Source organism: Podarcis cretensis (genome assembly GCF_951804945.1).
Source record: "Podarcis cretensis genome assembly, chromosome: 9".
NCBI lineage: Eukaryota > Metazoa > Chordata > Lepidosauria > Squamata > Lacertidae > Podarcis > Podarcis cretensis.
The window spans coordinates 73,940,489-73,961,362 of record NC_137178.1 but is presented as its reverse complement, the minus strand read 5'-3'; the positions used below and the strand labels follow the sequence as shown (position 1 = coordinate 73,961,362).

General features: G+C 43.2%; 1 protein-coding gene and 1 long non-coding RNA gene across 6 annotated transcripts in view; one reads left to right on the top strand and one right to left on the bottom strand.

Annotated features, from left to right (window-relative positions):
- Positions 1-20,874, top strand: part of LOC307224699 — a 476,766-nt gene that overhangs the window by 132,125 nt on the left and 323,767 nt on the right. The gene's annotated exons all lie outside the window — the stretch shown is intronic.
- Positions 16,200-20,874, bottom strand: part of TAPT1 (transmembrane anterior posterior transformation 1) — a 69,501-nt gene continuing 64,826 nt past the window's right edge. For all 5 annotated transcript variants that reach the window (XM_079991576.1, XM_079991574.1, XM_079991575.1 and 2 more), the window contains 2 exons: positions 20,044-20,204; positions 16,200-17,997 (listed from right to left, as the gene is read on the bottom strand). In XM_079991576.1, the coding sequence (XP_079847702.1) occupies positions 17,780-17,997; positions 20,044-20,204 (379 nt within the window). In that variant the 3' untranslated portion in view covers positions 16,200-17,779. The remainder of the gene's footprint in view (positions 17,998-20,043; positions 20,205-20,874) is intronic.

Genomic DNA, 20,874 nt, shown 5'->3' with positions numbered 1-20,874 from the left:
CATGCTTTCCCCCTGTTGTTCAACAGAATTGGGTTAGGACCTGTCATAAAAGCACCATGCAATTAAAATTCATACTGTATTTTACCAACCTTCCCTACTACCAAAACCAGCATAGTTTAACCCCTTTTTAGTCTCACAACATAGACCTTTCTCCAAATATGAATTTTACTTCTCTACTGGAGACCTGCATGGAATACGGTAGCTTAGTGTGCATTGTAGAATTACCATTACGACAGGGAACGAAAAGCACTGTGGTGAGAACGGCCAATAGGTCAGCAGCAAATGAAAATGCCATTTTCACCAACTGTAGCTTCAGGTAGGCAAGTTGTAAATATTATTTTAATGATAAATTCTAAGAACACACATGCAGAGTTCAAAGGCATAGAAAATATAAATTAACTTGCAATCTCGATTTGTATTACAAAAATATTAACAATTGTTGGATTGTAGCCAGTGCTTGTTATACATTTAAGAAATAGAAAACTACTAGGCTTGACATAAAAAATGATACACTTCAAGTTTCAGCTGTATCACTAGTCAGAAATAAGTCCTATTCAATTAAGATCCCCTATAACTTTAATTAGAAGCTTCCTCATGTTTTTTCCGGCCCATGGCTGTTTCCTGTTCAGTGGCAATAAGGGACAAAATAATTCTTCACATGCCAACTCAGACGTAAAGGTAAAGGTAAAGGGACCCCTGACCGTTAAGTCCAGTCATGGATGACTCTGGGGTTGTGGCGCTAATCTCACTTTACTGGCCAAAGGAGCCGGCATACAGCTTCTGAGTCATGTGGCCAGCATGACAAAGCCGCTTCTGGTGAACTAGAGCAGTGGATGGAAACACCGTTTACCTTCCCACTGGAGCGGTATCTATTTATCTACTTGCACTTTGACATGCTTTCGAACTGCTGTGTTGGCAGGAGCAGGGACCGAACAACGGGAGCTCACCCCGTCGTGGGGATTCGAACCGCCAACCTTCTGATTGGCAAGCCCAAGGCTCAGTGGTGTAGACCACAGCGCCACTCAGACATAAGCCTCATTAAATTAGGTGGAACTTATTTTCAGCCAAATGAGTATAGAATTGCAGCCGCACTCCTTGTTCCGGGGGGGCACAGCTTTTATTACTGTCTTCCTCTCAATTTTCCCCTCCCCTTTTTTTCTTAACATAGCCCATGTGCCTTGCATTTCATATCTGGGTAGACTGAGTTTAGAGGAAGTTACATCCTAATTGGTACTTAGCCAGATGTTACAGTGTTGCAACAGATAAATAAATTTACACAAGAACACCCTTATTCTGCACAAATTGAAAACTAATAAACACTTATCTTAACCCTGCCTCATTTTCCCCCTACACTTTCAATCACTAGAATGAATTAAAAGCTTGGCGTTATCTTAGGGTCATGTCATAGTTTACCATAGACCCTTTCAGAATCCCCCCTACACATTTTTATGAACACATGGAGAAGAAAATGAGGTGATTTCCACTTTCCCCACATCAACATCAACTTTCCCACCAGCTCCTCCATGCTTTGTGCAAAAGATCTGGATGGGGAGCTAACTTACATGCAGATGAACGTATTTAATTTCCTCCCAGGGTCGGCCCACATCTGAGGCAAAGTGAGGGGAGAGACTCCATCAGGCAAGGCCTCCTTCCACCTGCCTTGCCCCACCCTCTGGTCTCTGCTTCTCAATGTGTATTGTATTGTTTTATGTACTGTGGCTTGCTGCTGTTTTATTGATTATAGTTTAGAAATTATTTATTGTAACTGTTGAGTGGATTTCCGTTTAACTTTTATATGTTGATATTATTATTTTATACTATTCTAATGATTGTTGAATGATACTTTTTTGATGGAGGTTGCCTATTTTAAAGTTACGTTTTATTATCACATTTTTGTATTGCATTAGATCATTATAAGATGCACATTTTTTGTTTCTTCAGCTTGTAAACCGCCTTGAGTATTGTAAGATCGAAAGGCGGTATACAGTGGTACCTCGGGTTAAGAACTTAATTCGTTCTGGAGGTCCGTTCTTAAGTTGAAACTGTTCTTAACCTGAAGCACCACTTTAGCTAATAGGGCCTCCCGTTGCTGCTGCGCTGCCGCCACATGATTTCTGTTCTCATCCTGAAGCAAAGTTCTTAACCCGAGGTACTATTTCTGGGTTAGCGGAGTCTGTAACCTGAAGCGTCTGTAACCTGAAGCGGCTGTAACCCGAGGTACCACTGTACAAATTAAAAATGATGATGATGATGATGATGATGATGATGATGATGATGGCTGCTTCAGACGGCAAGATCCACAGGGGCAACAGATCCCAATGCAGATATTTATTCCTCCCTTGTTCCTGTCGTAGATCTTCTCTCACCCTTTCTTCCCTGGCAAGGAGGGGAGCACCATTTTGTGCCAAAATGTATTGGGACAGCCCTGGCTCCTCCACCCAACTGGGAACCTCAACTGCTTGGTTTCTGAATGCGCATGGAATAGCTAATGTACACACAACTGTCAGGTACACAGGTTTCCCATTCAGATGTTCCATGAGGAGGTCAAGGGGCAAAAAAGCGGGCACAATGGCAGTGGGAGTCAGGTGCCACACATTCAGGAACACATGCAGGGTCACGACTTTAAATTTGCAAACTACCGTATTTTTCCACGTATAAGATGCTCCCATGTATAAGATGACTCCTATTTTTTGAGCCCAAAATTAAGAAATAATTAATTGCAACATTCCGTGTATAAGATGACTCCCAATTTTAAACTTAAAAAAATTGGGGGGAAATATAGTCTTATACACAAGAAAATACAGTAATATACTTCTCTGTGTCTGGGAAGACTTCTCACTATATAGAATCAGTTAGCTCCTTTATGGGTGGCCCCACTGGGTGATTTTGAACCTCACAAGTTCAGTAAAAAAAAGGGGGGGATGATAAGAAACAGCCCTTTAAGATAGCTCAGCGATCCTATCCCACATTGTAAGTCTGAAGCTGAGACTTAGGAACAGTAACAACCCTACAACGCTGACTTCTGAAAGAGACTAGATTAACTGGAAATTTTCCGGTTTCACAGCTCATAGTAGTGCTAACATGCTATAAAATAAAATATCACAGGATTTAGGTATAATAATATAATCATAATTTATTATTTATACCCCGCCCATCTGGCTGGGTTTCCCAAGCCACTCTGGGTGGCTTCCAACAAAATATTAAAAATATATTAAAACATCAGTCATTAAAAACGTCCCTGCAAACTTTCCTTGCAAGTTTGTCTGCCTCCCAAGTCCATTCCGGGAAGCCCTGTAATGTCATTCATGATTAGCCTTTTGAATAGCACTAAGAGGTTTACAGGAGCTAATTTTTAATCTGTCTCATTTAACCTTCATATACATACTGCCTTAGTTGCATTCTAAGATCTGATGATGTCACTGCTTGTAATTGGCTAGGACAAAATATAGTCCAGATTTATGAATGCTTTGATGGCAGTGGAATTATGCAATTATTTTGATCCAAATGGTCTCCAAAGGGAAAATATCTACCGGCTAATTTATGTGTTATTAGCCTAATTGGAGGAATTTTCCCTCTTTGTTAATCTCAAATTGAAGAGAATTTGCAAATCAGAAAAGCACACCAACCTGTCTTTTTTCCTGTGTGATACTGCAAGGAATGCTGCAATTACTTCTTGGGTAAAGATGGGGAGAAGCTTTTTATGGGTCAAAAGGAAGGAGACATAACATGGTGACAAAGAACTAACCTGGCTTTGGTTAAAACAAGGCAAATTCTCACAAGATGGGAGGATGGGAATTCATTATATGTGGCTTTCCAGATAATGTAGGGCTCCAGTTCCCACCAGTTTTACCCATTGTCTTGTTATGCTATCGGAATTGTACTGCACACAATAGTTTGTTGTGTCTTTCTACATGCTGCATCCTTTCCAAAGGAACATCATCGCTGGGAAAATCAAATCCTCTTCTTCCCAACTCCTACACCTCTACCAACTTTTAGCTCTCTTTGCTCTGCTACAGGAACATTTTTTTTATATAAAGAAGAAGATAGAAGAGTACTTGGAGCTGAATAGATCTAATCCTTTGAAGACAGAGGTCCTCTGGCTGGGTCGGGATGGCATGGGGATGAGGGACCAAATCCCTTCTCTTGCGGGGGTCCAATTAGTACCATTGCCTTCTGTTAAGAGTTTGGGTGTAATCCTTGACACCTCCCTTTCCATGGAGGCGCAGGTTACAGCAACAGCCAAGGTGACATTTTTCCACCTTCGCTGCATCAAGCAGTTGGTCCCTTACCTTTCCTGCCCTGATTTGGCGACAGTGATCCATGCGACGGTCACCTCCAGGCTTGACTACTGTAATTCGCTCTACGCGGGGCTGCCCTTGAAACTGTCCCAGAAACTCCAGCGTGTGCAGAATGCTGCAGCGAGGCTCCTCATGAGGTCCCTGCCATGGGGGCATATTCACCCAGTGCTTTTCCAGCTGCACTGGCTCCTGGTGGAGTACAGGGTCAGATTTAAGGTGCTGGTTTTGACCTTTAAAGCCCTTCACGGCCTAGGACCCTCGTACCTACGGGACCGCCTCTCCCGTTATGCCCCACGGAGAGCCTCAAGGTCCATAAACAGCAACACCCTAGAGGTCCTGGGTCCTAAGGAAGTCAGATTAGCCTCAACCAGAGCCAGGGCCTTCTCAACACTGGCTCCAGCCTGGTGGAACACTTTGTCTCATGAGACCAAGGCCCTGCAGGATCTGATTTCTTTCCGCAGGGCCTGTAAGACAGAGTTGTTCCACCTGGCCTTTGGCTTGGAATCAATTTGATTCCCTCCCACTCTTCCCCCCCCCTTTCTCCTCCTGTGATGAGGCTGCATTTTAACGTTTTAATGTTGTATTTTAATCTTGTTTTTTAAGTTGTATTTCAATCAACTTGTTTTTATTATTGGTTGTTACCCGCCCTGAGCCCAGTCTTGGCACGAGTCCCAGGGGTGTGGTGTGCCGCCCGCAGCGTGTCCTGGGGGCATGGCACACCATCTGCGGGGGTGTGGCGGGGGCAGCTGCAATGGCACCCCTCCAGGATCACTGTGCTGATCCCAGGGGGAAGGTTACCGTTGGCGTAGTCAAAGTCCGGTCCTGGGTCACTAGCCTGGAATCAGTCCACAAGGAGCGGGGCAAGGTCCGAAGCAGGAAGCCGGGCGGGGACAGAAGCACTGGAGAGTCAGGTCTGGGTCCAGGCAGGAACAGGTACTCAACAACGACGTTGCTCCCACAACCTGGGACCGGGCCGACTGGCCTTTATCTGTTCTGAGGCCAGGGGCGGTCCCGGCCCCCAGGAGACCCGCCTCTCTTGGCCTTAAGGCGAGCACTCTTCCTGGGAGCAACCAGTTCCCTTCGCCTCTCTGCCCTGAGTCTCTGCAGTTCAGGAGAGGCTAAAGGGTTACTGGGCCCAGGGGGAGACTCACCTGCAGGCACTGAGTCCTCAACCACCTCCGAAGCCAGAGTGGAATCACCTGGTGCCTGCTCCTGAGGATCCGGCACAGGTGCAGGCGCTTCAGAATCAAGGCCCTGCCCCAGTTCAGCCGGCCCTGGAGGCGGGGACTCCTGTGCAGGCTGGGATTCCTCTGGTTCAGCCTCTGAATCGGAATCCCAGGCCATCACAATCACGCTGCCGGGGGCGGTGCGCTCCCCCTGCACCCCTCTTCCTACGCCAGTGGCTGAGATCACACCACACTACCTGAGAAGTGGGTACCGTATTTTTCGCTCCATAAGACGCCCTTTTTCCCTCCTAAAAACTAAGGGGAAATGTGTGTGCGTCTTATGGAGCGAATGCAGACAGGAGGCTCTGCTCATCGCTTACTTTCATGAGTCGCGTGGAGCATGTGTGCGGCTCTTGGGGGCTTTTCCCCGAGGAGGGAGAAGGGCAGCCCGTCAGTCCCTTCTCCCTCCTCGGGGAAAAGCCCCCAAGAGCTGCAAACACGCTCCACACTGCTCTTTTAAAGGAGCGCTGAGCAGAGCCTGTATGCATCCTAGGCTGTGCTCAGCACTCCCTTTCACGAGCCGTGTGGAGCTAAGTGTGGCGCTTGTAGGCTTCTCCCTCCTCAGGGAAAAGCCCCCAAGAGCCGCACACACGCTCAGCGCACTCTTTAAAGGGAGCGTGGCTCTTGCAGGGTTTTCCGGGAAGTGGGGGAAGGGACAGAGGGCAGCCCCTCAGCCCCTTCCCCCACCTCCCGGAAAAGCCCCCAAGTCAGTGACGAGCTGCCCTTCTCCCTCCTCGGGGAAAAGCCTGCAAGCGCTGTACACACGCCCCTCGCGGCTTTTTAAAGGGAGTGCATTCCCCCTCTAAAAACTAGGAGCGTCTTATGGTCAGGTGCATCTTATGGAGCGAAAAATACAGTAAGTTTACTGCCTCCCCACAGAGGACTCCCTATTGAACTGCACTGAACTTGTTTTACAGTTGGCTGTTCAATAATGGAACGCTAGCATTTTTATTCATGATAAATCTTTGGTGTTCCATGTGCATTTGCATGCAGCAAGTGTCTCCTCAATGTTTCAATCTGTGACAGGGTGACACTGGATAAAGGCTAAACTGATCACTGTGATGGCAAATGTGTTGGTGGTTTCTCAAGGCAATCTCAGCATCAGCAGACCAGTCTTTCAAAGCACAACTCTTTTTATTTTAATCTGGTTCTCCCTCCCCTTTCCCGCTTCATTTCTGGTCCTCGAGCAAATTAAAACACGAAGCAGAGAAAGAGAAAAACCCTTAATAAAAAGGCTAATTAGGACAACTGATATGCAAGATCCAACTCTAACCAGCTGCTAGATTTATTTGAGCCATTTAATGAAGATATCTATCTTTGATTTCTTTTTTCTTTTTTAGTAGATTATAATGTTCATTTATATTTTCATTACTGGACAAAAGTAGTCCAGTTATTATTGTGAACCTTTATTTACATTGTGATATATCAGTATATCATGTTTAGCTGATGATATATCACAATGTTGGGACGCAGGTGGCGCTGTGGGTTAAAGCCTCAGCGCCTAGGACTTGCCGATCGAAAGGTCGGCGGTTCGAATCCCTGCGGCGGGGTGCGCTCCCGCTGCTCGGTCCCAGCGCCTGCCAACCTAGCAGTTCGAAAGCACCTCCGGGTGCAAGTAGATAAATAGGGACCGCTTACCAGCGGGAAGGTAAACGGCGTTTCCGTGTGCGGCTCTGGCTCGCCAGAGCAGCGATGTCACGCTGGCCACGTGACCCGGAAGTGTCTCCGGACAGCGCTGGCCCCTGGCCTCTTAAGTGAGATGGGCGCACAACCCCAGAGCCTGTCAAGACTGGCCCGTACGGGCAGGGGTACCTTTACCTTTTACCTTTATATCACAATGTTGAAAACCAGATATCGCCCAGCGCTACTTGAGGCATTGCTGTTTTGGCAAATGCTTGTCTATGGTATTAAAATACACATATATTTAGGTTGCTGAGGCACCATGAAGTGCTTCAAGTGCCCCCAATTTGATCTGCCACCTCATATGGATCCTTTAAAAAAAAAATTTATTACTTTTAAAGCTTACAAAAAAGAAAGAAAAGAAAAAAGACAGGAGAAAGAAAACAAGAAAGAGAAAAAACAATACAATACAATATATAAACAATACAAAACACAACCTTAACACATTAAACTAAACACAATAAACTAAACAAAACAAAAACAATTTAAAAGCATTCATCATACCTTTTCCATATTCTATCTTTCATTCCCTTGTTTCATCGACCTCCTCTCACCTCCCTTTTTGTATTCCACTTCTATTAATTGTTTCAGCAATTCCTTTCCATCTTTCTCTATTTTCTGTCATATAAATGTCTTAACATATTTTTAATCTTATTTCCATTAAAACTAATATACATATTTAAGCTTAACTCCTTATAACATTTCTACTAAGGCCATAAAATTTCATTCCAACATTTTTCTATCACTTATTAATTTGACAGTATTTCTATATACAGACTTTAAATTTTCCAATCCTCTTCCACCATCTCCTCTCCCTGGTCTCGGACTCTGCCAGTCACTTCCGTCAACTCCATACAGTCCATCAACCTGGAGATCTTATGTCCGAGGCTCTTAACTCTTTTCCAAGTCCCTTCTGCAGGTCTTCTTCATATTCTTTGATGCTATAGAGCATATCTCGGGGAAACTCCGGCCTAACAATATTTTTATTCCTTCTTGACAGGTCAGCCAGATTTCCATAGTTAAAGCTAAGATTCATAAAGTATTTCAGGACATGTTTCAAGATTCCTCCAAATCCAAAGGCCCCCAGAACTCCAGTCTCCTCCTGACCCAAGTCCATATCCCAAAAGTCAGTTAATCCTTGCATGGAGGGATCTTTCCAGCTTTCCTTCTCCAGTCCAGGCCCGGCTCCAATCCTCAAAATCTGACTTTTTCTAGGTTCAATCATAAAAGGCCTCAACTTATAGTCCTCAATTTGCTCCCACTTGTATTACTTTAGGTTTGACAGCAACAACTTTCTCCTTCTCCTCAATTTGTTCTGCTGAAGTAAATTCCTGTACCAAATCCTGAATAATTTCTGTATTGGTGCTCACTTTTTGTCCCAGATTAATCACTTTTTGTCCCAAGTTATCAATTTTAGTAGTCATAACATCGGTCTTCTTATGAAGCTGTTCCAACAAATAGCTTATCTTACAAAATGCATTCGCTAAGGCTTCTCCTGTCGACATTCTTAAATGGTCCAAGGTCAATCCCTGATTCTCACAGTTCTTATCCTGCAGCTGGAGATTCCCCAGCTCCATTCTTGTAACAGTTTCCAAAGCTCCCTTTGAATTAATCTGAATCAGATCCACATCTGTATGAAAGTCCACAGTGCTTATGTCACCGACTATCTACACTGACCTAGGTAAAAACCCAGGTTCTCAAGGCCAGAAGCGAGATGAGCGCCACACCCCATAGTCGCCTTTGACTGGACTCAGCCGTCCAGGGATCCTTACACTGATCTTGTACAGATGTGCAAGTTTTCAGCATCATTTATCAGGTGGTTTAACAAAGGGGTGGGGATTTGACATTGTCTCGTTCTTGAGCTCCCATTCAGATGCTAGCATAGGCTTGCGTTAATGTTCCCAGGAAAATTGGTTCCTTTTGAAATCCACCTGAAGTTCAAAAATGGTCTTTTAAACAAAAATGTGAAGGCTAAGTACATTAGCTCAGGAGGGAATGTAGGCATTTAAAGGCCAAATATAGTCTCAGCTTTTCATTTTTCTTCCTAATTAGATAGGTCTAGTTTCCAGCCCCCTCCATTTGCCTCATAGCAAGCAATTAGTTCTCGGAACAATGGCAGGAAGAAGTAAGAATCCGTTTCCTCCTGTGCTGAGAATGTACTATTAAAGAGAACTGTTACATGCCCTGTTGCTTTTAGATTACTTCATTGTAATTTCCATTAAGCATAAAACTACCTTATTTGACAAACTGAATGGAAATTGAAATGACTCTGTGGCTAGATTCACATCTTATCAGATTAAGAATTTCTGTCATATATTTCCTGCTTTTTCACATCATTGCCAACATTTTACCACCTCAAGAGACAGTTTTTATCAGTAGATTCCTGCTACAGGTGGGGACACGGGTGGTGCTGTGGGTTAAACCACAGAGCCTAGGACTTGCCGATCAGAGGGTCGGCGGTTCGAATCCTCGTGACGGAGTGAGCTCCCGTTGCTCGGTCCCTGCTCCTGCCAACCTAGCGGTTCGAAAGCACGTCAAAGTGCAAGTAGATAAATAGGTACCACTCCGGCGGGAAGGTAAACGGTGTTTCCGTGTGCTGCTGTGGTTCGCCAAAAGCGGCTTAGTCAGGGACCAAGCAACGGGAGCTCACCCCGTCGTGGGGATTCGAACTGCCAACCTTCTGATCGGCAAGTCTTTGGTTTAACCCACAGCGTCACCCGTGTCCTTAGAGACCAACTAAATTTGTTATTGGTATGAGCTTTCATGTGCATGCACACGAAATCTCATACCAATAACAAACTTAGTTGGTCTCTAAGGTGCTACTGGAAGTAATTTTTTAATGGAGTCTGTCTCATGAGAGAGGGGCAGTGGTTTGTGGGGACTTGTGCCAGCCAGGAGGCAAGAATCTGAGGCAGGAGAAACTTCAGGGCTGGAGGGTGGAGCACAGGATGGGTCGGAAGAAGAGGAGGAAAAAGCAGGCCAAGGCAATTGAAGGACTCTTCCCCACACTCTCCTGCATCACTATTACCCAGAACCAGGAAGGGACTGAAGAGCAGAGGAAATTGTGACTGCGTGACTGTGTCACGCAGACACAGTCTCCAGCTGCCTGCACATAGCCCATCAGGAAAAGGTACATAAACTGGCAGAGAGGGAGTTGTCCATGGAGCATGGACCTGGAATTAGCTGCCTAGCCTTTAGACTGGTGTGCTGGAGAGCTGTAGAAGCAACTGTGTTATCTTTAAATTAATTTAATTTTTATTGGAATTTTATATACAACATAACACAAACCCCCCACCCCCCAATACCAAAATCCACCCTCATTAAACGTGAACATAATATACATTGAACATAACATAAAACAATACAAACAACCAAATAGAAGACTTCCTTTATCCTGTATCTGGCCTCCTTATTTACTACTTAAAAGCTGTTTCCTTTATGAATTAAGATTTTTCTAGTTATAACTTAAATATCCACAAAGTCTCCTGCAGACATTAATCGAAACAAGTCCAGGTATGTATTTTAGGGCACTGTTTTGTGAAGTATTCTCTGCATTTTCCCCATGCTTTTTGAAACTCTTGTACTAGACAAGAGACAAGAGCAACTGTGTTATCTTTGACAATAAATACTTAACTATCTGCTGTGCACATTCCTTTGGCTGAGAAGTGCTCCTGACACCTGGCATTTCAATGAAGCTGTAAAGAGAAGGGATGGTTCAATATCATTTGGCCTCAACTTGCATCTTTTATTTTCTCCAACAGCAACCTTGAGGAGAAAGCAAAGCCTTGGGTGGCTGGCTGGCTGAGAACGCACATAGACAAAAATTATTTGAGATACCAAGCTATTGTGGACCTGCACTCGCCCTGTTTTGGTCGATTTCCACTGTAGGATCAAGGTCAAGAGAAATCTGGTTCTGATAGTTCCCAGCAGAAGCCAGCTGCGCACAGAAATAGTTGGCTGGCCTTTGGGACATCATGAAGTCACCTCCTGTCAGCCCAGGTACAAGAATGAAAACTTTCTTCATATGAGAATGGGGAGGATATTTGAATAAAGCAGAGCTTTCCAAACTTTTCATGTTGGTGACACACTTTTAGACACACATCATTTCACGACACAGTAATTCAGTTTTACAGTGTTACGAATTTAATTCGTTCCGGAGGTCTGTTCTTAACCCAAAACTCTTCTTAACCTGGGGTGCGCTTTCGCTAATGGGGCCTCCCGCTGCTGCCGTGTCGCCAGCGCACGATTTCCGTTCTCATCCTGGGGCAAAGTTCTTAACCCAAGGTACTACTTCCGGGTTAGTGGACTTTGTAACCCGAAGTGTTTGTAACCTGAAGCGTTTGTAACCCGAGTTACCACTGTACTAGCAAATCAAATGTTAAGCCAACCCCCTATAAGAGCTTTCGCATGATACACCTAAACACTGTAGCCAACACAATAACCTGTCACAACACCCAGTTTGGAAAGTATCAACTGCTCTAATTAATTTGGCTCTGAGTTTGAACTCTTAGTTTCACACTGGGTGGCTACAAACAGCAGTTCACCAAATACAGTCATACCTCGGGTTACAGCCGCTTCAGGTTGTGTTTTTTCGGGCTGAGGACCGCCAAAACCTGGAAGTACCAGAATGGGTTACTTCCGGGTTTTGGCGGTCGTGCATGCGCAGAAGCACTAAATTGTGCAGAAGCATCGAATCGCAAACCGCATGTGCGCAGACGTGGGTTGCGAACGTGCATCCGGCACGGATCATGTTCGCAACCCGAGCATCCACTGTAGTTGGCAGACAACTAACAGTCACTCACTATGGTTTGTGGCAAAGGCAAAGGGTCCCTGGACAGTTAAGTCCAGTCAAAGGCGACTATGGGGTGTGGTGCTCATCTCATTTCAGGCTGCGGGAGCCGGTGTTTGTCCACAGACAGCTTTCTGGGTTTGTGCATGATATACCAGCCATGTTTTAACATGTTAGCATTCTACCACACACCCAAAGTCACTCACAAATCAGGAGAGCAATAAAATACCTTCACCACTTAACACAACCAATCTGCCAAGTGATTACAAGACAACCGTGTTAAATTACTGCGCAGGAAATATATACTGTAATCTGTAATCTACCCCCAGCGGCCAACAGTTCTAAACCATAGTGTTGTGCTATAAATATAATGCTTGTTTCTACTCGGAAGAACTATCAGAATTTTGACTTGTGAGTCATTTGGAGTCAAGGATTTCATTCAAACATCTTCTGCTGAAGGAAGCAGCGATTTTATTTAATACAAAGTTCCCCGATCCAGAGCAAGTTAGCTACATTTATATCCTAATGAAATCAAGTGGGTCACTGTGGAGAATGCATCTAAGATCTGCAGCTCAACTGGGTGTTCCTATTGAGTTGGCAATGCAGAGAGGTCAAAAAATAAGTACTGAATTATATTCCTGTAGCTGCTGCTGCATTCAACCACTGCTGTTGAGCACACAGGTGCAAATATATTGAACTCAAACCTGATGCTTATTTAAGCGGGACACTTTTAAGTGGGTGATATTTAAGCTGCCATTCTACACACATACACTGAGGAATAGGACTAACACCTGGGTCTGGATTTGGAGCATATTGTACATTTCTCTGAAATGACCCAGAAACAGTATGAGAGTTAGAATTTTATTCCTTATCCAGCAAAATGTTTTAAGCAACTGTCATTGATCTTGTTTATGAGCTGGACTTTTGTATGTGAAATCTCTCCCCCCGAAGATCAAGTTTGTTACATTATACCCCCCCACGCCCAATCTTCCTTTAAAAAGTATTCCGTGGCATATTTGATACAGAATTCATCCTTCCCTCATCTGTCACCAGGTATCATAATTGCAACAACAAAATGTGGAAACTCAATTATAGCCATGAGAAGAAACAGAGTATCGTCTTCTAAAATGAATCTGTGGATGTAACTGGACCATTTACTTACTACAGCAAAGGGTCAAGTGAATAGGAAACTATTTGTACTGGGACACAAAGGTGCATTATTTATCGTTACAAAGAGGACTTTGAATCAAAGTCTTTCAATTGCCCCCACCTTCAATCTAAATCTGAAGAGTTATACTGCAATTGCAATTTGCTTGCAGGTGAGGGACAGGAATTGAACCTTGCCCAAACCACAAAGGGAAGACCATAGGATGTTCATTGTACCAGCATTTTCTCAACACAATCGCTAAGGCTTGTGCAATCTGTGTTCACCGCTGGCATGCAGACTTGTGGGGCTGCTGGCAAGGCTACTGCATGTGAACAAGGAGCTCAAACTGATTTGTGGTACTCAAAGGCAAGCGGGCACTGATAGATTCCATTCCAATAAATAAAAATAATAAAAGACTTGTGCTAAAGTTTCAGTTGCCCCTTAAAAGGGGTGGGGTTAGGGAAGAGACCCTAGTCTTGCATGAAAACCTAGGAATTGTATTTTGGTATATATATTTTTTTCTGTCGCCTCCTCCAGGCAATCAAGTCAACCCAGGCTTGCTGTCCAACATGAATCACTTGCCTGAGGTCTATATTAAGTGAGCTGTGGACCTGCAGCTAATGCTGGCTGGTTCACTAGGCAAACACATGAGCAGCTGTGCTCACATGTAAGGCCAGAGCAGTCAAATCATCTGGATTTCTGTTTCCCTGATTAAGGGTACAGAGGCTGGCTTTCTTTTGACATAGGCCGACTAAATGCAGCTCCCCACTCTTTAGCCCGAAGCAAGCCCTGTGGACTGAACTGAACACAGCTGCTTCATTCTTGCAAAGGAGAAACTGTAGATGGGAAGGAATCTCAGGTCTCGGTGGTAGGGACACTTATTTAGAAACAAGTCCAGTTGGCATCAGTGGGACTTACTCTGAAGACATGAATACTAGTGGTTTGTCTTATACACAGAGCCATGCAAGCTGTTTACAACCAATTCAGTCATAAAATAATGAAATTAAGTTAGCTGAGCTCTGGTACTGCAGCAATGGCCAGCACCAATAGTCTGAAATCCTGGCAAATGCATTTACACTAAAGGTGCCATGTGCATGCATGTGAGGAATATAAACCACAATGCAGTATGCAATAAAATTCAGCACATGAACCCTACTCCAACCCTACAGTCTATTAGATGAATTGCAGTACATGCACATTGTGCATAAAAAGTGGCAATGCAACTTGAGAGTTTTGGCCAGCACTGCTCATGAATGCATACCCAATTCAGGTGCTGGAGGAGACTCTTGAGAGTCCCATGGACTGCAGGAAGATCAAACCTATCCATTCTAAAGGAAATCAGCCCTGAGTGCTCACTGGAAGGACAGATCCTGAAGCTGAGGCTCCAATACTTTGGCCACCTCATGAGAAGAGAAGACTCCCTGGAAAAGACCCTAATGTTGGGAAAGATGGAGGGCACAAGGAGAAGGGGACGACAGAGGACGAGATGGTTGGACAGTGTTTTCGAAGCTGCTAACATGACTTTGACCAAACTGCAAGAGGCAGTGGAAGACAGAAGTGCCTGGCTTGCTCTGGTCCATGGGGTCACGAAGAGTCGGACACGACTAAACAACAACCCAATTCAGAGTCCATGAAAGTGCAATGTCTGAAAACTATGGCTCTATTTTGCTCACACTGTATTAACCAACTAATGTGGTTAATGTAGAAATTTTGTTTGAAATTTGGGAGAGATAGGAGAAATAACTTAAGTCTTGCAAGGGTAGAAATGTTTTCTGCTAACACAAGCCAGTTTAAAACAGCCACACTGGCTGGAGCTGATCAGAATTGGGTTGGGTTGCTGTCTTCTTCGGCGATCACTCGTAGCCGAGTTGAGTCCGTAAGTGCCTGTGGAGGCCAATTCTGGATCCACACGTCCTTCCACAGTGGGGACATTGGTGGGAGTTGATCACGGTGTGGATTTGCCAAGCGTGCCTTCCTCTTAGCACGTTTCTCCCTTGCGTCCTGAGTTCGAGTGTCTTCAAAGCCCATGACACCTTTGGTGAAGGCTGTTCTCCAGTTGGAGCACTCACAGGCAAGTGTTTCCCAATTGTTGGTGTTTATACTACATTTTTAAAGATTTGCCTTGAGACAGTCTTTAAACCTCATTTGTTGACCACCAGCACTATGCTTTCCATTTTAAAGTTCGGAATAGAGTAGTTGCTTTGGAAGACGATAATCGGGCATCCGCACAACATTAAGCTACCATGGACCGTGGACATGTGAATGAACAGGCAGAGTATGGATTTATTAAAAGTTGGTTCATGCTTGCAGAGGTTCATAAAGCATCAGGATGGTAGAGTGAGCAGGGGAACAGTAACTTTTATTGAGTTCCAACATTCATTCCTACCCAGCCTGGCTTTGGAACTCATGAAGAATCAGCAAATCCACAACATTATATCCGAAAGTGTCATCTAGACATTTCACATCAATTTAACTATGATCAGTTCTGTAGTAAATTCATGTCAGCTCCAGCAGCAAGCCCTCAAGTGAGGAACATGAAAACATATTTTTCCCAAGGGAGGGAGGTTGTTAACCAATTTTTTTTTTTTTTTTTTTTGGGGGAAGTAGCATTTAGTTAACTGAAAGGTATTGACCAGGATCCAAATGACCACATACAGCACATCAACAGCACAGAGAGGTTTTCTTTGTTTATTTAGGTCTTCCTTCCACAGGCAGACGCCTGTCCTCCAAAAGCATTGTGGAATGGGATGAGATGCTGCTACCGGAAGGAAATATCACCCCTCATCTGTGTGTACACAGTAGCACTTTGTACTTACATACAAGGTATTCTGGACCCTAGTGTTAAGTATTATGTTCCATATAACAATATTCAACACTCAGTTTCATTCCAGCAAGAGAAGCAGAGCCTTGGATTTTTTTAAACAAAGGATACAAAATTGATTTTTTATTGTCACACAAGATGCACTTATAAAATTCATACAGAATATCATTTAAGAGGGAAAAAAATCATTCCAAGCTTCCCTTAAGCAACAATTAAATAAAAATTAAATTACAACAAATTCACAAATATTCTGAATTAAATTTTAATGATCAAAATTTGTCAAAATGAACACATCTGAAACAATCATTTCTGTATATTTCTAGCTTAGTTTTAAAATTCCTATTCCCACTGTATTCTTAACTTTGGCCACTTCTTCAAGCTGAAGTGGGAATAGAGGCTTGATAAAAGGGGTTTGGGCTGGTGAATGGCTACTTCAGAACAGCCTATATATTCCCACCTTTTCAGCATTCATTGAAGCCTCTTTATCTGAATTTAATTTCTGTACACTGATTTTGTTTTAGCAACAGTATCTGCAGCTTTGGAGGAATAAACATGTATTTTGAATTTTAAAATTTAGTATAACTTATCATTTTTTTCTGGGCCACTTTGCAATAGCTAATAAATGAACCAACAAAGATCTAATCAGCACGAAAAAAATCTCATATTTAAAAAGTTTTAAATATTGCATTGTGTTAGACATTGCCGATCAGGTAGCAAGAAAGCACTTTGAGTGCAGCAGGCTTTCTCACTATGCTGAGCTGAAATGTCTGTCATTCCAGATTCAACCCTTCTTGAATTCCTCTTTGCCTGTTTCCCAAGCCCTATGCACCCCAAGTAACACAGCTTAATACTTCAAAGCCCAACATTCATTCTACTTAAAAGTCTAAAACTAAAACCACCTATTTGAGGCTGTCTCCATTTTTGGCCATGTGCAGCTTTTCCAGCAAAGTCAAAGAAATGCTCTCAGCTGATTGACACATTACCATGTGCAAGTAACTTATTTTGTGTATTTCAATGCAAGGGCTCACAGTTGCAAGTGAAACATCTTTAAGTGCCAAGTGCAATCCCACATGTTGATTTTGCCCTTCCTCCCCCAAGCTTGTACACTTTTAACATTTACAAACTCAAGCTTTCATGTTTAAAACACAGTGCAAATTAAACAGAAAGGAAGAAAAAGCTGTTCTTGCCCAGTTATCGCACATTCCACTATTCCCTGTTGTTGGTCAATTTCTGGCTACAGTCTTAACATTTAGACAAAAATAGTATGCAGTAAATATTTCCTTTAAGGGTGATTTATTTGGATTAGATGAAATACATTTTGAACAATCCTCTCGTAGCAAGAATATCTTTATTATGTATTCTACTAAAAGTTTGAAAAAGTCATTTGGCAGGTGAAGAATTTTGAAATGTTTTGTAGTGGCTTATGAAAGCAGAAAGGGATGCTTGTTGTTAAAGACGCAAACACGTTTCCAATGTTATCCTTCTAATTAAGGGGCTTTATGAATAGTGATGTGTTCTGGAAGCACTGTTTCGTAAAAATGGATTTAAATATATTTCACACGTTATTTTTCAGGAAGGCGATGCTGTAGTTCTGCCAAGCGGTAGATCTTTCAAAACTCACATTTCCCAAAACAACCAAGTTAACGATGTGAAGCTTGATTGGTTATCAAGCCAGGTTATTCACTGTAATAGGTCTGCCATTAATAATTTAAGTTTTTAAATAAATATTTTTAAGTGCCTTGTTTGGCACCCATCCATCGTGGCAGCGCCTGCTGTCCCAACAGCTCAGTATACTAAGCACATTTTATTTACAAAAGTTTAGTCAATTCTGTTTCCACAAATTGTAAACCTGTCTATCTCCAACAAATCTTTCTTTGCAGATCTGTGTTTTGACTCGGAACTGTCCTGGCTTATATCTTTCTCATCTCCATCAGGAGTTGTCAGGAACTGATCCGAGTTGCTTGTCACAAGTTGTGGCGCTGCATTTTCCTTCTGGTGTACAGGCTGACTGGTCACGGAAGCAGACAGGTTTTCATCTGTGGAAATTCATGCACGGAAAACAGAAATTAGGACTTCGCACAGTGGGAGAAGACGCTGATTACAGATCTGTATGTTTATTGGCTCGTCACTGCAATGCAGGGTTTGCAAGTTAAAGATCTGCTCAACAGATATGCAAGGCAACTCAGTAAACTTGGGGTATCAGGTGCATAAAATCCTGCCACTGAATTTCTCTCCTTTGTTGACAGTAGTGTTACATACTCCCGTTTAAGCCATGTCAGTAACCTTCTAACTTTTGCATTTCTAATGTAAAATAACCTTTTTGATACCTTCAGGTTTTTAAAGATAAAACCATACCAGCCCTCTCTGACAACTCCAGTAAGTAAGGGAGCTTAGTTATGGCAGAAGTTGCTAGTGATACTATGTATGGGTACACAAAGAAATGCTAAACAAGAGCAGGGAACGATGAATGGCTCGCTGACACATGATTTACAGCAACTCTACACTTTACTGTCCTTCAAAAGCACAAATGGAGATAGTGATTTACCAGAGATCAGTTTTTATTTCACTTTAATTTGCTACACTGGGTGGAATGTTCTTTGGAATATTCTTTATTTTCTTTTGCCCCATTCTCTTTCACCTTTGAGCCTGCCCAACCCTTGGAAGGTTGGCTGCTGGGCCAAAAGAGGTTTCCCATCCCTTCTCTGATGAAATCAGATGTATAATAATAATAATGTTATTATTTATACCCCAGCCACTGGGTTGGGTGGCCTCAACCATGCCACATGATACTGAAGTTTTAAACTTTATGGAATTAATCAGGTTACATAGTAAGTAAATAATAACTCGAAAACCATTTTATCGCATTTTCTTAAATGCTTAGTTCCTTGGAAGCCAAGTCTGTTGTAAAAGAGGGAGCAAGCGTTTGTCCGCTGACAGTTTTTCCGGGTCATGTGGCCAGCATGACTAAGCCGCTTCTGGTGAAACCAGAGCAGCGCACAGAAACACCGTTTACCTTCCCGCCGAAGCGGTACCTATTTATCTACTTGCACTTTTTGGCGTGCTTTCGAACTGATAGGTTGGCAGGAGCTGGGACTGAGGAACGGGAGCTCACCCCGTCGTGGGGATTCGAACCGCCGTCCTTCGTATCGGCAAGCCCAAGAGTCTCAGTGGTTTAGACCACAGCGCCACCCACATCCCTAAGCCTGTTGTTAGGAGCAATGAAAACAAAGGCGAACCTTTTAAGAAATAAAATGATCAAATTCAATATAATTTTTGGAATTGCCCTGTTCAAAGTGCTTATAAATAACCCAGAAAAGATGAAGTAGTCTGTTAGAAGTTCGTCACTTACTGGACTAATATACTTTAATCCCAATACTGTGACTTGAGCTCCTCAGTTCTCAAATGTGGTGCTATTACTGTTCGAAGGGCATGAGGAATGGACCAGGAGTGAATGATGTTTTAACATTACTGAAACTAATGGAGTGTAGACCTAGTAAGTTGCTTAACTGAAAAAATGCTGGGAGCCCCTTGTAAGACTAGGATAAAACAAAAACCAAATGCTGTGCTTTGAAAAAAAAAATCTAGAAATGGAAAAGACCTTAACTTCCTGTGGGCTCACATACTCAGCTTTCTCCTCTCCTCTCTGCAAGCATGGCTACAAGAAGTTCAGAGGTTTTGCTTTAGATTTCAATTCAGCCTTAATTGTGAACCCCAAGCAGTGGTTAATTTTAACAATGGTTTGTTGAAACCAGCCAGCTTCATAAACTTTGCCCTGATCCCACAATAAGGCCTCTTACGTTCCCAGAGTTCTCCTGCCAAATTCTTCCTGGAGAAATTAAAAATTCAGGTCTGTTCTAATTCAGAACAGTGAATAGTTGGCATTTTCCCCAAACTGCCAGATATTTTTAAGTGATCAAAAACACGAAGATGTCTTTTGTTGGGTCAATACTGGAAGCAATACTCTGAGTTACATGGACCCCTGTGGTTTCCTAACACTTTAGTTGGGGCTTCCAATGACAAAGCGAGGCTGCACAGTAGACGAGAGATATGACAGAAGTCCAGAAGTAAAGGGTTCCGCTCACCTTGAGTGGGCTTGTACTTGCTTTGTGATTTGCCTAGTGGTTTGCCTGGGGTGCTAGCAGGAGGTGGGTTGAACAACTTCTCTTCCATGTTTGCTTCTTTGACGTACTGGCATGACTTTCCCAAGAGCACAATGCTATTCAGTACTTTGAGTGAGATCAACCTGCAAGCAACAAGTATGTATGAAGTGATTCCAAAAACAGGAAGTGGATATGTCAGAATCACCACTTCTTCCCTCTTAGTCTCCTCCATCCCTGCCTTATTCAAATTTCTGCCATTCTTTTAAGCCACCACTTTCCCCCTCTGAGTGTTTCCACCTTCTCATTCCCATGCCACGACCGCTGCTATTGTGCAACCTGCTTTTGTTTTGCTCCCCTACCCCATCCTGACTTCATGCAAATACAGGATTCTTATGTAGCACTACAAATCCTGCAATGGGGGCTGCACATTATTATATATAAAGAAAAGCATTTTAGGCTTGTGAAGTATGGCAAAGCCATCTAGTTGCTTGCATTTGTCATGACCCCCCACCACTGCTAAAGAGATGCCAAGGAAGGAAACCAAAATGAGTCAAGAGCAGAAGCATTTTGACAATTAGGGTCCCTGGACCACATAAATTGTCATTCAGATCCATAGGTGTATGTAGTATGGGTTGCTATAAAGAAGGTGCAAGTACATAATCAAGTGCTTTACATTATTATCTAATACATAAAGAACACCTTCCCATGGCTCACTTCTGACTGTCAAACGCGACTTTATCCAACTATACTGCTTATATCAATTCTTCCAATTAAAGTCTCCTAAATGAAACATTTTTTACAAATTGTTTGATC